This window comes from Cannabis sativa, chromosome 4, assembly GCF_029168945.1.
Source record: "Cannabis sativa cultivar Pink pepper isolate KNU-18-1 chromosome 4, ASM2916894v1, whole genome shotgun sequence".
Lineage (NCBI taxonomy): Eukaryota > Viridiplantae > Streptophyta > Magnoliopsida > Rosales > Cannabaceae > Cannabis > Cannabis sativa.
Window position 1 is genome coordinate 6184772 of NC_083604.1, and position 14345 is coordinate 6199116.

The 14345-nt window shown below is 33.0% G+C and overlaps 1 protein-coding gene and 1 non-coding gene across 2 annotated transcripts; one reads left to right on the forward strand and one right to left on the reverse strand.

Moving 5' to 3' along the window:
- Window positions 1–3007: 3007 nt before the first annotated feature.
- On the reverse strand, window positions 3008–3751 carry LOC133036752 (secreted RxLR effector protein 161-like). Its single transcript, XM_061113482.1, has one exon. The coding sequence runs from the start codon at window positions 3749–3751 to the stop codon at window positions 3008–3010; it is 744 nt and encodes a 247-aa protein (XP_060969465.1).
- A 5094-nt stretch (window positions 3752–8845) lies between these two features.
- On the forward strand, window positions 8846–8952 carry LOC115715445 (small nucleolar RNA R71). Its single transcript, XR_004011316.2, has one exon. It is a non-coding gene; the product is annotated as a small nucleolar RNA R71 (small nucleolar RNA).
- The last annotated feature ends 5393 nt before the right edge of the window (window positions 8953–14345 follow it).

Sequence of the window (14345 nt, forward strand, 5' to 3'; positions counted from 1 at the left end):
TAATATATAGTATATGTTATAAATTCCCATGTCAATTATATTTTATTATGTCTTTGGGTATATACTTTTTTTTTTCTTTATGGAATAAGTTGGAAGTAAATGATCGAAATAGGATCTCTCAAACATAATATATTGCTCATTAATTTTCCCTCTCCTAAACTAAAGAAAATTCTACTGTGGGGAGGTTTTTATATTTTTAGCTTTTAAAAAATTATTACTAGCTAAAATTTTCTTGTATATATTTTCAGTCATGACATTTATTATTTTATTAAAAAAATAATTAGAATAATTTATTATGTGAAAAAAAAAACAATGTTTAAACATTTAACTATATAGGTGCAAAAAGAAACAAATAAGAGTATAATTGAATCTTTGAACTCTGTTTTAACATAATATATATATATATATATATACTAGGTGATTGTTACGTGCCAAGCCACGTAGTGTTAGTTTTATTTAATATTTTAGTTTTTTATTTGAATTAATAATTAAAATAGTATAATTATTTAAACGATTTGTTTTATAAAAATAAAATATGTGTCAGTATATTTAGTAAGTAAAATATAGTTGTGTTATAATAATGTATGTTATTAATAGTAAAATGTACATTAATCTTCTAATTGAAAAAAGTTCTATTATCTCATTTCATATCTAATAATAGCTACACAACTATATATTTATAGACTTTCACATTCTTTGCAAATTACTAATAAGCACCAATAATATTTTCATATTCTAATATTTTTCAACCTTCTCCTCTTGGTGGTAAAATTAAAAATAAAACTAAAAATAAGCACAAACATATAAGGTAAATACTAATTACAGCCCATTTTATCTTTTTTATTATTATTATTTTTTTAAGCCCAAGCCCAAAAATCTCTAAGCCAAGACAATCAATCTTCTTTTATATTATCTTTTCTAAATATTTTATCTATATTTTTCTTTTTTAAAAAATAAATAAAAAATTATTAATATTCTCCCAAGATAGGTTTGTTAGAGAGATATGTGGCTAAGATGATTTTTTTAATTTAAAAAGAGATTATTAATATTTAAAAGATTGTTTAATTTTTTGGGTTTAATTATTGGGTTTATTTTTTAACCGGAGATCAAACCTAATCGTTAAATTTAACAGAATATTCTTTTATTTTTAAGTATATTCTGTTAAACCAAGAAATGCCGTTAGATAGGCACTTTTAATATATAAAGATATATATATATATTATTCAAAAAAAATTCAAAAACAGTTAAATTAAATATATAACAAAATTCGTAGTCACTGACGGAGCTGTTTGGAGACTATGTGAGGTTGTAACCCTCCCCAAATTTTTTTTCTTTTCTTCATGTTTTCATATAATTAGGTAAAAAAGAAAATTATATATAATTATTACTAATTTTCTCCTTCCCCTCCCCCAATTTTTTTCCTTTGCAGTTTGCCCTAGTGTATGTATTCTACCTGTCATTGAAAGTGGTGTCTCTATTATAATTTAATTTGTCATAAATTATTAATAGTTGTTTTGTAAATTATCAATTAACTAAGAGCCAAAACAATGTGCAGATTTTAAGAGCCCTCCACCGCCACCTCGAGGACCTCCAGCTCCAGGAGTGAGGCGTTCTCCAACTTTACATTTTTAGTTGCTTAGAGCATGTCTTAGAGATATTAGTTTGGTTATGTATAGAGGTTGTTATAGTCTGTTATTGTTATATGTAGTTAATTATAGTAGTTATTTTTACTGTTTTGTCCTAACTAACTCAGCTGCTACCAGTTGGAGTTTGTTGTATTTTCTTACTGTATAAATACTCCTTTGATTATTAATAAAGATTCAATTCTCTGCATCAAAACTTTCTCCTCTATTTTTGTTTTCTTTCTTTCTTCTTTGTTTTTCTTTTTCTTCCATTGATAATCACCATGGTTAGAACTCGAGCTATTAGATCTAGAAATTTTGGCCAAACTCCTCTGTCAGATACTTCTTCCACACTTCCAGATGCTCCATCAATAGATCCATCGATCATTCCTCTACTTTCTGTAGGATTTTTTCTTGTCTTCCAAGAATACCCCCTACACCAACTCAATGTCAATCAAAACGACATGGACAAAACTGTCCAAGAAAAATTAAACACAAAATTAAACTAAACGACCAAGAAACCAAGTCGTTTCCTCCTGCACGACAAATCGTTTAACCAAAACGATTTGTCGTTCAACAAAATCAGGCAAAATGAGCTAACCCTAGCTCAGAATTGCCAAAGAACCTTCGAGAGTTTGAACCAAACTCTCTCTCTCTCTCTGGTTCTCGAACCCTAGAACCAGATCTCCTTCTCGATCAAACCAGATCGATTTCCCCAGAAATTTTCCCAGAAATAAGCACAAACACATACATACACAAGATCAAAAGTAAAACAGTAAAGAGAGATTAGAAAAACAAACACAGGAGTTATAAAGGTTTGCCCTAAATCCAGGGATACGTCCTCTTTTGAGCTCGCCTTAAAGAACGATCTCAGATCTGCACATTAATGGTGAATCTTACATCAGGTGAGAAATCCAAGTCACAACTCGACTGGTATTTCTGATATTTCTCTCGATTATTTCTGTTCTGTGTTTTTCTTTGGTTCTCACTAACACTCTCTTTCTTTTCTTTGCATGTACAACTAAAACAACAACTTTGAGAGCTCCTCTCTCAATCCTGGGTCTTCTGCTTTCTGGTATCTCTCAACTCGAGAGATTGGTAAGCCTCTGCTCCCTCTTTTATAGCTTTAGGTTTAGTGTAAAGTGTGTAACAAAATTTCTGTTGCAAAACAGAAATTTAGTTACACTAGGTTGTTGATTGTTGTTTTGTCTGGTGAGTGAGTAAAGTCACGAGCCTTTTATTTGTATTTTTATCTTCTTTGTAAAACTGTAAAACAAGTGGTCCAGGGGAGATCTAATTTAACAATTTCCACCTTAGATTTCTCCTGGGACACTTGTTCTTATAGTGCATCATTCTTCAAGGGTCTTAGCTCATAGTGGTAATGGTCATCCACCATTTCCAACCCCTAATAAGTCCATGCAGTGCTTGAACTTGGTTAGGGGTAGCACCTTAGTACCAATATCAGATGGGTTCTCTTTTGTTGGGACCTTTTCTATCTGAACAATTCCTTTTGTCACTTTATCTCGTATAAAGTGATACTTTATTTCCACATGTTTGGTCCTGTCATGAAAGACAGGATTTTTGCATAAGTGGATACAACTTTGGCTATCAGAGTAGACAATAGGTTCTTCATTAAGTAGCTTTAGTTCTTCTAGTAGTCCTTTAAGCCAAATAGCTTCTTTAATTGCTTCAGTTACAGCTACATACTCAGATTCTGTTGTAGATAATGCTACCACAGGCTGCAGTTGTACCTTCCAATTGATGCAATTCCCCCAAAGTGTAAAGAAATAGGCAAAGGTAGATTTCCTACTATCTCTGTCACCTGCATAGTCTGCATCACTGTACCCAGTGATCATTCTGCTCTTGTCCCTTCTTTTGTAGTTTAATCCAACTTCTGTAGATCCCACTAAGTATCTGAACAACCATTTCATTGCTTCCCAGTGTTGCTTACCTGGGTTTGCCATGTACTTATTGAGTACACTAATGGCATAGGCTAAATCAGGTCTAGTACTGACCATTAGGTACATAACTGATCTCACAGCACTAGAATAGGGCACTTCACTCATTGCTTCCTTTTCTGCTACAGTTTTAAGACATTGGTCTTTGCTTAAGTAGTACTGATTGGTCATAGTTGCTTAGTTTGCTTGGCACTTGTCATAGAAAAGTTTTCTATGACTTTCTGTTGGATTTTGTGCCCTAATAAAACCCATTACAATCTAATCTGATTAGTTATCAATTTAAGAGATTTGAAGTGATTTATGTTAACATATATTTTTCATGCTTATGGTTTAATATATATATTTAATATATGCACAAAATCAGTTAAGTCCAGAACATATATTTATTCACAATTACAGTATTGTCAACATAGTGGAATGTGATTGTGATTATATGATTCAAAAGACTAAGTCCCTGTTTCATCAGTGTTTTGGATTTACACTGATGTGATAATCAGCGATGAAGTATACTTACACTTGGAGTAAGTGTTATGTTCTTTTCAAAACATTGGTAAAGTATACTAGTTTCGAATGTATGGAGTATACATTGGACTGGACCGATATTGAACTTAGTCAAGGTATTATAAACTTATCGTTGTGTCTTTCCAAGTCAATATCACTAGTTTATCTTAGATCAAAAGAATCTAAATCCTGATATGCTTAGGCTCAATCTCAGAAGTGTTATTCATGTTCTTTGATTTATTAGTTAAGCCTACTTTTGGGTCAGGGCGATACGTATATTTTGGGAACATGATAGTATGATTGAGTGGGAGCACTGAACATAAATATGGAATCTATAACTTCTAATGGTGTATAGAAGTCAAGTGATGATTCCCTTTGAGCTTAGCTAAATAGAAGTAAATGGATGAGCTCTTGTTTCAGTGATTATATCTTAGTTCACTAAAACATCATTTACAGGTAGCTAAGTTTTTTAAGGGGCCAAATACATTGAGGGGTGAAACGGTAAATTTGTCCCTTCTCGGTGTAAATCATCTATATAGAGGATCTTTGATCAAATTAAGATTATAACGATGGTTAAATGTGATAACGTATCTATATCGTGGAACATATAGAGCCCTCTATATAAATCTGAGAGTGCAATTCCAAGTTCTAAGAGTGGATTCAACAAGGAATTAATAAGTTAGGGAATTTACTTGGTAAATTCGGTTCGGCTTATTGGGAGCTCAGTAATATTGTTGCTGAAATTTATTAAGTACTACGCAAGTGCACGCAATCAAGTAGTATACTCACGCAGGTGAGGTCGAACCACAGGGAATTGGATTAATTACTACTAAATTATACTTATAATGCTATTTGGCAAATCAATAATTTTTATAATTGAAATAGAATGAAAGTAATTCAAAAAATTTAAATAACACAAGTGAAAGTTGAGCAAGATGAGATAATAGGGAGGAGAATCCTGTTGTATGTTTACCTAAATTGTTAATGCTTAATTACTATCCTATTCTTGAAGTGAATGACAGATTATAAAATAATCTAGCTCTTTTCAGATCTTCTAGATTCTAAATCACATGTTATCTAATTAATTCCTTAATTAAACTAACATGAAATCAGCATTAAGTAATAATCTACTCGTCACATAAGTCATGTAAATACTCTCGTTTCACATAGAACATCGATTATCTAAATTTTAGCATTCTCAATTCTCACTTTTCAGATTTCGAATTGAGATCATAAAGCATGCACAAGGCGATCAATCTTAAACATGAAATTAAACATAAATTAAGATAATTTCACAAACAAGAATGAAGGAATGGCAATTAAACATTAACTAGGCAAAACATTAAACAACAATCAACATCATCCCTAAATGGGAAATTTAGTTCAGAAACAAATCCATAACCATTCCTAAGACAATATTCAACATAAAGAAATTAAAGAGGAATAGAGAAAGAAACTGTTGGTGGATTGACTCTGGATCTTCACTTTGATTTCCTCTGCCCTTCTTGCCTCTTTCTGCTGTGTTTTAGGGTTCCAAATCGCTTCCCTTGACTTCCAATCGCAGTTTTCTATTTATATCTAATTTTTAGGGTTCGTCGGACAAAAATACCCCTGACCGTACGGACGCTCGCCGCGGCCAAAAGTGGTCTCGCCGCGGCCAAAAGTGCATCAAAAAACCACGTTTCTGCCCAGACTTTCTAGCCGCGGCCATGGAAATCTCGCCGCGGCGAGATGGAATTTTCTACTTCGATCTGTTTCAGTAAAATGATCATAACTTTCTCATACGAACTCCAAATGGGCTGATTCAAGATGCGTTAGAAAGATAAGAAAGAGATCTAAAACTTTTATGTTTTGACTTTTTCCAAAATATGATCAAAACATAGTCGAATTTAGGCTTGAAGTTTTAGCTTTATTTTCTTTTAAAATTTTCTCTATTTTATAGATCACTGTTTTCCGAAATTTGTCCAATTTATACATTCCAAGTGTTGAAACCTGAAACCAAAGAAAACAAGCGTAATTCTGTTCCAAAAACAATAATAAAGAAGAAAAATAACTATAAAATATGACCCAAAACTTAGGCTAAAAATAGCCTAACAAATATAGGTCCATGGTCCCCATTCTAGTTGAGACCATACTGCTTGTAAGACTCAATAATTGATTTATGATAAATCAATTATAATTCTAAAGTTAGACTATGTGTAGTTTGTGAATTTTCACTAAGCAAGGGCGAAATTGTAAAGAAAAGAGATTCTAGGTTTATTTATTAATTAAGAGACTCTATATGTCTAATTAATAATTATGTTAAATGACAATATTATTATAATCTATTTTAGTTATTAAATAATTAGTTTTGGCATTTAAATGGTTAGAATTGGAAAATTGACGTTTTTGAGAAAATAGAAATGAAAATTGTTAAAACGGCAAAATTCCAAGTGGGGCCCATTAACACCATGGCCGGCCACTTGAATAGTTTTTTTCCAATTATTATTTTTATTATTTTAATGCCAAATAATTACTAACCTAAACCTAGTAGTTTCCTATAAATAGAAAGTGATGACTCACACTAAAATAAGAGTTTTTTTTTTTTTTTTTTTCAGTAATTCAAGAGATTGCCTTTCAGAAAATTAAGCCATCCACCTTCTCTCTATAGCCGACCCCCTCTCTCTCTCTCTTTTCCTCTTCCAATTTCGAAATAACCTTAGTGATAGAGTAGTTCCCACACACAGCAAGTGGTACCTCAATCATAGTCTGGAAGATCGTGAAAAATCCAAATCAAAGAGAAGGACATTCGGACTCAGATCTTGATAATACTCTGCGACAGAAAGGATACAAGGGTTAGAGATCTGAGTGGAAGGAGATATATTATTCCGCTGCAACCAATGTAAGGTTTCCTAAACTTTATATGTGTTTATTATCGTTTTAGGAAGTTCATATTTAGGATGTTAAATAACATACTTGTGAGTAGATCTAAGATCCTAGTAAAATAAATTCCAACACTTTCTTTATGTAGTTTTTCTGATGTAGCCTTAGAGTTCCACTTTCCTTGTCTCTTGTAATGTTAATCCCTAAGATCTTAGCTGCCTTGCCTAAGTCCTTCATTTCAAACTCTTCCCTTAGCCAACCCTTCATAAGGTCAATTCTGGATCTTTCTTTGCTCACAATGAGCATGTCATCTACATACAGAAGTAGGTAGATGACTTCTTCAATTTTAGTACCCTTGTAGTATAGACAAGTATCATAGTAGCTTCTAGTGAACCCTTTCTTGATCATAAACTCATCAAACTTTTTGTTCCATTGCCTTGGTGACTGTTTAAGTCCATAGAGGGACTTAATTAGTTTGCAAACCAAGTCTTCCTTCCCCTTCTCTTCATATCCCTTAGGCTGATGCATGTATATCTCCTCCTCAAGTTCTCCATGTAGAAATGCTGTAGTTACATCCATTTGGTCCACTTCTAGGTCAAACTGAGTAGCTATGGTTAGTATAATTCTGATAGTTTTACCAAAACATCTTCAATTATACCCCGAGGATGAGTCAAAGAACGATCTGCCATCTGTAAAGTCACTATTGTGGGCTTGGCTTCCCTTAATTTTAATCTTTTAAACATAGATAAGGGCATTAAGTTGATACTGGCTCCCAAGTCACATAAAGCTTTTGTTTGTGTCGAACCCCCTATTGAGCATGGAATGTTGAAACTACCCGGATCTTTTAGCTTGGGTGGTAGTTTCTTTTGCAGGACCGCACTGCACACTTCAGTAAGTACCAGCATCTCAAATTCTTCCAACTTTCTTTTCTTAGATAGGATATCTTTTATGAACTTCAGATAAGTTGGCATCTGTTTTAAAGCCTCTATGAATGGGATGTTGATATGCAGTTTCTTGAATATTTTCAGGAATTTCAAAAACTGCTTATCCATCTTGTTCTTGTGAAGTCTTTGAGGATAAGGAATTTTGATGTGATGGTCAATGTTGATTGGAGGTGGTGTTTCTTTTTGTGGAAGACCATCAGTAGTCTTCTCTTTCTCTGGTGTAGGTGTTGTCTCTACATCATCTTCCTCCTTTGGCTTGTCTTTGTTTGGCCCATCATAGGTCTTACCACTTCTCAAGGTAATTGCATTACAATTCTCCTTTGGATTGACTTCAGTAGTGCTAGGCAAGTTACCTTGAGTCCTATTAGTGTTTTGAGAAGCCAACTGCTCCACTTTGTTTTCCAAGACCTTAATGGATGACTTAATCTCTGTCATGAATTGTAGCAACATGTCTAATTGAGGATTAGACCCTACACTAGATTCCTGTTGTTGTTGATGTTGGCTTTGCTGAGGATAAAACCCCTGTTGTTGCTAATTAGGAAACAGCTTCTGGAAGTTCTGCTGACGACCATAATTATTCTGATAGTTTCCAATGGCGTGAGCTTTCTCCATTGGCAAACTATCGACATCTATAGGGCAGGTGTCAGTAGTATGAGGTCCTCCACACAACTTGCTGACAACTTGAGCTTGTTTGGCTTGTGCAGTCACCAACTTTGTTAATGCCTCCACCTAGGCTGTCAACTTGGTTAGTGCATCAACTTCTTGCATACCTGCAACCTTTTTAGTTGGGCCTCTCTCTGTTGACCATTGTTGATTAGTTATGGCCATTTCTTCAAGTAATTCAAAGGCCTCATTAGCACTTTTCCTCATGAAAGCTCCACCAACGACAGCATCTATCAGTGTTCGGGTGTTGTTCAGTAATCCAGTATAGAAGTTATGCACTTGTAACCACTTTTCAATCCCATGGTTTGGGCACTTCCTCAATAAGTCCTTGAATCTCTCCTAGGCTTCATAAAGAGATTTTTCGTCATGTTGGGTGAAGTTGTTGATGTCAGCTCTCAGCTTGGCAATCTTCGCAGGAGGAAAGAATTTGGACAGGAATTTTAGGGCCGATTCCTCCCAAGTGTTGATTGAGTGAGTTGGTAAAGAAACCAACCAACTTTTGGCTCGCTCCCTTAGTGAGAATGGGAACAACCTTAACCTAATGGCGTCATCGCTAACTCCATTCACCTTGAATGTATGACACAGCTCTTCAAAGTTGGCGAGGTGCATGTTTGGGTCTTCTGATGGCAGTCCCCCAAACTGGACTGAAGATTGGACCATCTGCAGTATGGCTGGATTGATTTCAAAATTGTTGGCATCGATGGCAGGTGGTCTTATACAAGATCTAGCCCCTGTCAAGTTAGGAAGCAAATAATCCCTCAGGCTACGGTCATTGTTGCCATTATTGGCGTTGTCAGCCATGACTTTGTTCAATCTCTAATGCCGCTCTTTCCAATCTCTTCCTTCTTCTGTTCTTTTTACAAGTCTTCTTTATTTCAAGTAATCTCACGATTGCACCTTGACATAAACCTGAAAAAGATAAGACTCTAAAACAAACAGGATTAGTACTATAATTGAAAAGAAAAACCAAATTAGAACAAAATTTAATTTTTAATAATATTAACTAACAATCCCCGGCAACGACGCCAAAAACTTGTTGTGATATTTTGCACACGCAAGTGTACGTATCGTTTTAAGTAGTAAACTCACCAGGAGTGAGGTCGATCCCACAGGGAGTGTAGTTAAGTACGTTAAAATTAAATTTTTACTTCTATTTGGTTAAATAAAAATAAAGAAAGAATTAAAAATAAGAAACTAGTAAGAAACAATTATTCAAGAAAATTGAAAGTTAATAAAAACTAGGGCTTCGATTTCAATTGTTTCTATTGACTATGGCCTAATATGATTATTTTCCTAATGTTAATTTCTATGCAATAGCAGGTTTACTAAGGTAATTTATAGTCTTCTCAGATATATAAATCTCAATTACATGCAAACTTTCTACTCTCGTGATAAATTTAACATGCAACAAGCATTAAGCATAAAAACCCTACAAGCTATCTAAACCATATAGGTACGTTCGTCGTATATCGAAATTCAGTTCTATTCTACTATAGCATAATTGACACTCACTTCTCAGATCTCACATCAAAATCATAGACAGTGAATTGGTGGCCAGACAATTAAAAGTAATTAAACACAAATAAAATAGAATACATAGAAATTAGGGGGAAAATAAATCATATTAAAACCATAAACAATGTTAAACAATATCCATCTAACCCTAATAAAGTGTTTAGCTACACATGTTCATTGAAGCACAATTACACTTATTAACTTTAAGAAAAGAGATGAAAATAGAGAAGAGAAGAAGAGAAGAATGCTGAAAACCCTGAGAAGTATGCCTCCAATATTGCAGTTGATCTCTCGACTCTGTATCTGAATTCTCTCTTTTTTTTTCTCTCAAATTGCTTGCTGAAATCAACTTCCTTCTTCCCTTTATATAGGCATTGAAGGCCAAAAAAGATGGAAAAAACACACATGTTTAAATTCCCATTCGGATTTAAATTTTTGGGAAACCTCAAACGAGATATTTTTTCTGTTGCGTCGACTGATAGTATTTTGATCATAACTCTCTTAATATTGCTCGGAACTGGACAATTCAAGATGTTCCAGAAAGATAAAAAAGAGATCTAGAACTTTTATATTTTAATTTTTTCCAAAATATAAACAAAAGATAGTCGAATTCAGGCTTGAAGTTTCAGCTTTATTTCCTTGCACAGTTTTCTCTATTTTAAATATCATGATATTTTTATCTTTTTTTTTTCCATCTTTTTCTCTGATATTTTTCTAATCTTCTTCTATTTTAAATCTGCACAAATAAAAGATAACAAGCGTAAAGATGCTCCAAACACGATTAAAACTCAATTAAAAATATACTAAACTTAATCTAAAATTAATACTAAAAATAACCTAACATTTACCATCTAAGTTTAATTTTATAAATATTAAATTAAATTTTATTTAGAATTTTATTCAAAATTTAAAATTTAATTAAATAAATATATATTAAAAATAAATAAAATAATAGAAGAAAATACATTTTAAATAATGAGCTTTATTATTATTAAGATATTCGATCTCCATTGTTGGTTTTACATAGCTATTGTTTTAGTGAGTAATCCTCCCTAATAGAGGAACGTTCATTAGCAAGTTAGCGCAATTTAATCACGAAAGATAAATATATTTGTAAGTGTTTTATATTAGTATTGATCACCCTAATGGTGGCGACTGTATTTGACTTATAAACGTATGAAACAATGGTGGAAGCTCAGGAAACAGGAATGACCTTGACTCTCGCCTAAACGGGACAACGTCAGATTCTCTTTTCGATCGAATAAAATGTTGCTAGAATGTTTATTATTTTAGATGAGCTGACAACTCTATTCAATGGATGGTAGCTTTGACTCTCGCCTAAACGGGACACTGATATCAGTTTGTTGAAAACCTTGGAAATTATTTAGGATTGTATGTTTTAGTATTTTCTCTTGTCACTCCTACTTGCTATGTGCAAATAATTTCTGAATAAGATTTTGTGTTAAACCATAATTGATTTCTATTTATTATTTTGGAGTATCCTATATTGCCATGTCAAATCCCATGTTATCACTGTTGACTGAAAATAAGCTAAATGGATCTAACTTCCCTAAATGAAAATAGAACATTAATATTGCTCTCATAGGTGAAAGTGCCCTGTTTGTGTTGACTGAGCCGTCTCCTGAACAGCCGGGTGACAATGCAACTAAAGCTGTTAAAGAGAAGTTCGAGCGTTGGTAGAATGCTAACAACAAAGCTCGATACTTCATGCTTTCCAGCATGGTTGACACCTTGAAAACAAGGTTTGCTAACGCTGTCACGTCTGCAGAAATAATGACGCAGTTAACTGAGCTATTCGGAATGGCATCTATCCAGTCTCGCTTTGACGCGACTAAGAAATTCATCAACGCACGGATGGAACCCCATCAGAATGTGCGTGATCACCTTCTCCAAATGGCAAGTTATTTCCAGGAAGCCCAGAATCATGGTGTTGAAATGTATCAGACAACTCTAGTGAGTCTTATCTTGAATAGTCTGACTCCAGCTTTTCTGCCCTATACATCAAATTATGTCATGAATAAGAAGGAACAAGACTTTCACACGTTAGTCAATGACCTTCAGACATCTGAAAATTTGATTGGAGGACCCAAGAAGAAAGGGAGTAAACCTCAGAATTCTGGAAATGGTAATGGGACGAATAGACCTGAGGCACACGTTGCCTCTACTTCCAGGCCCAAGAATAAGAAGTGGAAAAATAACAAGAAGCGAGCTCAAGCTGTGAAAACAGCTAAGAACAAAAAGGCTGCTGCTCCTGGTGATACACCAAAAGGAAAGTGTTTCTACTGCAATGAGAAAGGCCATTGGAAACCCCAATGTCCTAAGCTTCTTGCAAAGAAACAAGGTATTTCTTTCTATAAACTAATGTGTTTTAGTGAATTATTATCCATTTGGATTATTAATTCTGGACTACTAACCTTGTTTATTTGTTTTTCCTTCTTACAGCCCAAGCTACTTGAACTCAGGTGCTATCTTAGCGAGTTGAATTTGAAAGCTGGACAAAGGGGTGGAATTCGTCCAAGATAAAGATGAAGCTCGTTTATTTATTTATTTTTCAATTAATTGTTTCAGTTTCAGAACAATTTGGATTTCAAGTTTGGGATTTTATTCCCTGTTCTTTTCTCATTATGTTGCAAACTTTTTTTTTTTTTAAATTTATAATTAAGTTTTTTATTTTACAAATAAATTACAATCTATGAGTTGAGCTTCATTACTTTATCTTATATATAAATTACCAATTATTATATTTATTATGTTTGTATGTTTATGTGTTTTTATTATTGATACAAATTCTATAGTTCTTTAAACTATTTATAGAGTTATTATTACATAAACACTAGAAATTATTTCTATGTTAATGAATAATTGTTAATTCTAAAACAATTATTAAGAATTTGTTTAATAAAAAATCTTTTGATCTGATAGGGGTGGAGAAAAGTTAAGAATAATATGCACTTCAACGATCTTTTATATCTAATGAACTCTGGATTATATTCAACTCCACATAATCTCTATAACACTTAGAGAATCATGATCTCTATAGACTTAGGGGTGGACTATATTCCACAGTACTCTTTGTGACACATAATTTTAAATATGGAAGTAATGTAATAAATTGGCTATTATCAGAATAAATCCTTGATCTTGATTATATGTTCCAGTTTAGATTTACTATTATAATAGATAATGATACCAATAATTAAAGTTCTTTGATAATGTATCACACTACCTTAATTGAGTGGGAGAATTTTAAAATTCTTTACCCATTTTCATTTGGTTGACACTTGTGATAGGAACTTAAGAACACCACTGATAAAGCAAATCTAACAATTCATATGGATAGAGATAACTTATCAAAATTATGAGAAAAAGATGGAAGAATTCTTGCTTAGTTCATTCGAATAACTTGAGTCAAGATTTCTAACCCTCATAACATTTTGTGGTATCTTAATTTGATTGCTTAATCTTTAGCAAGTATTTTACACTTCAAATACTAGACTGCTATGTTGATGACTTAGTCTTAAAGAAACTTACAGTTTCAGACTAAGACAATAAGTCACAACTAGATACCCCTTAAAACAATAGTAAGAGGTTAAAAGTATTATCTAACCAGACACCTATTATTGAGTGGGAGCCATCTGAGAAGTAATCAAATGAGGAACATTAGGGGACAGTCAAGAAAGATTTATGTGAAGTGACCTATATGTTAGACATTAAGGAATTGTATATTAATTATCCTTATATCTACACCAACTCATTAAGAATTTGAGATGGTGGTTACTCTGGGGTGGAGGAGTTATTCTAGAAGAGTGTAAAAACCCATCTATAATAATTCAAGCTCCATCAGAGAAGATATATATAACTTTGTAAATTTGAAATTACCAGAAAGTTATTCTATTGAAAAAAAATTCTACACTGCATTATCTCAGTTCCAAATTTTAAAATATGAGAGATATGTCTTCTGTTTGTTCAGATGTAATTAATAAGCAGTAAGGATTTCAGTATACCTTGATGAGTAAAGCATATAGTTAAGGATGTTTCATAATGTTTTATGAACCTAGTTCCAGAAATTTAGGTGGAGTCAAATATACTACACTTGATCTGAAGATCAAGACAACAGATTGAATGGAATGCACAACTTGTTTTATGTTAGTGCAAGTGGGAGTTTTTTGGGTTTTGTGCCCTAAATAAAACCCATTACAATCTGAATAGTTATCAATTTAAGAAATTTGAAGTGATTTATGCTTATGGTTTAATATATA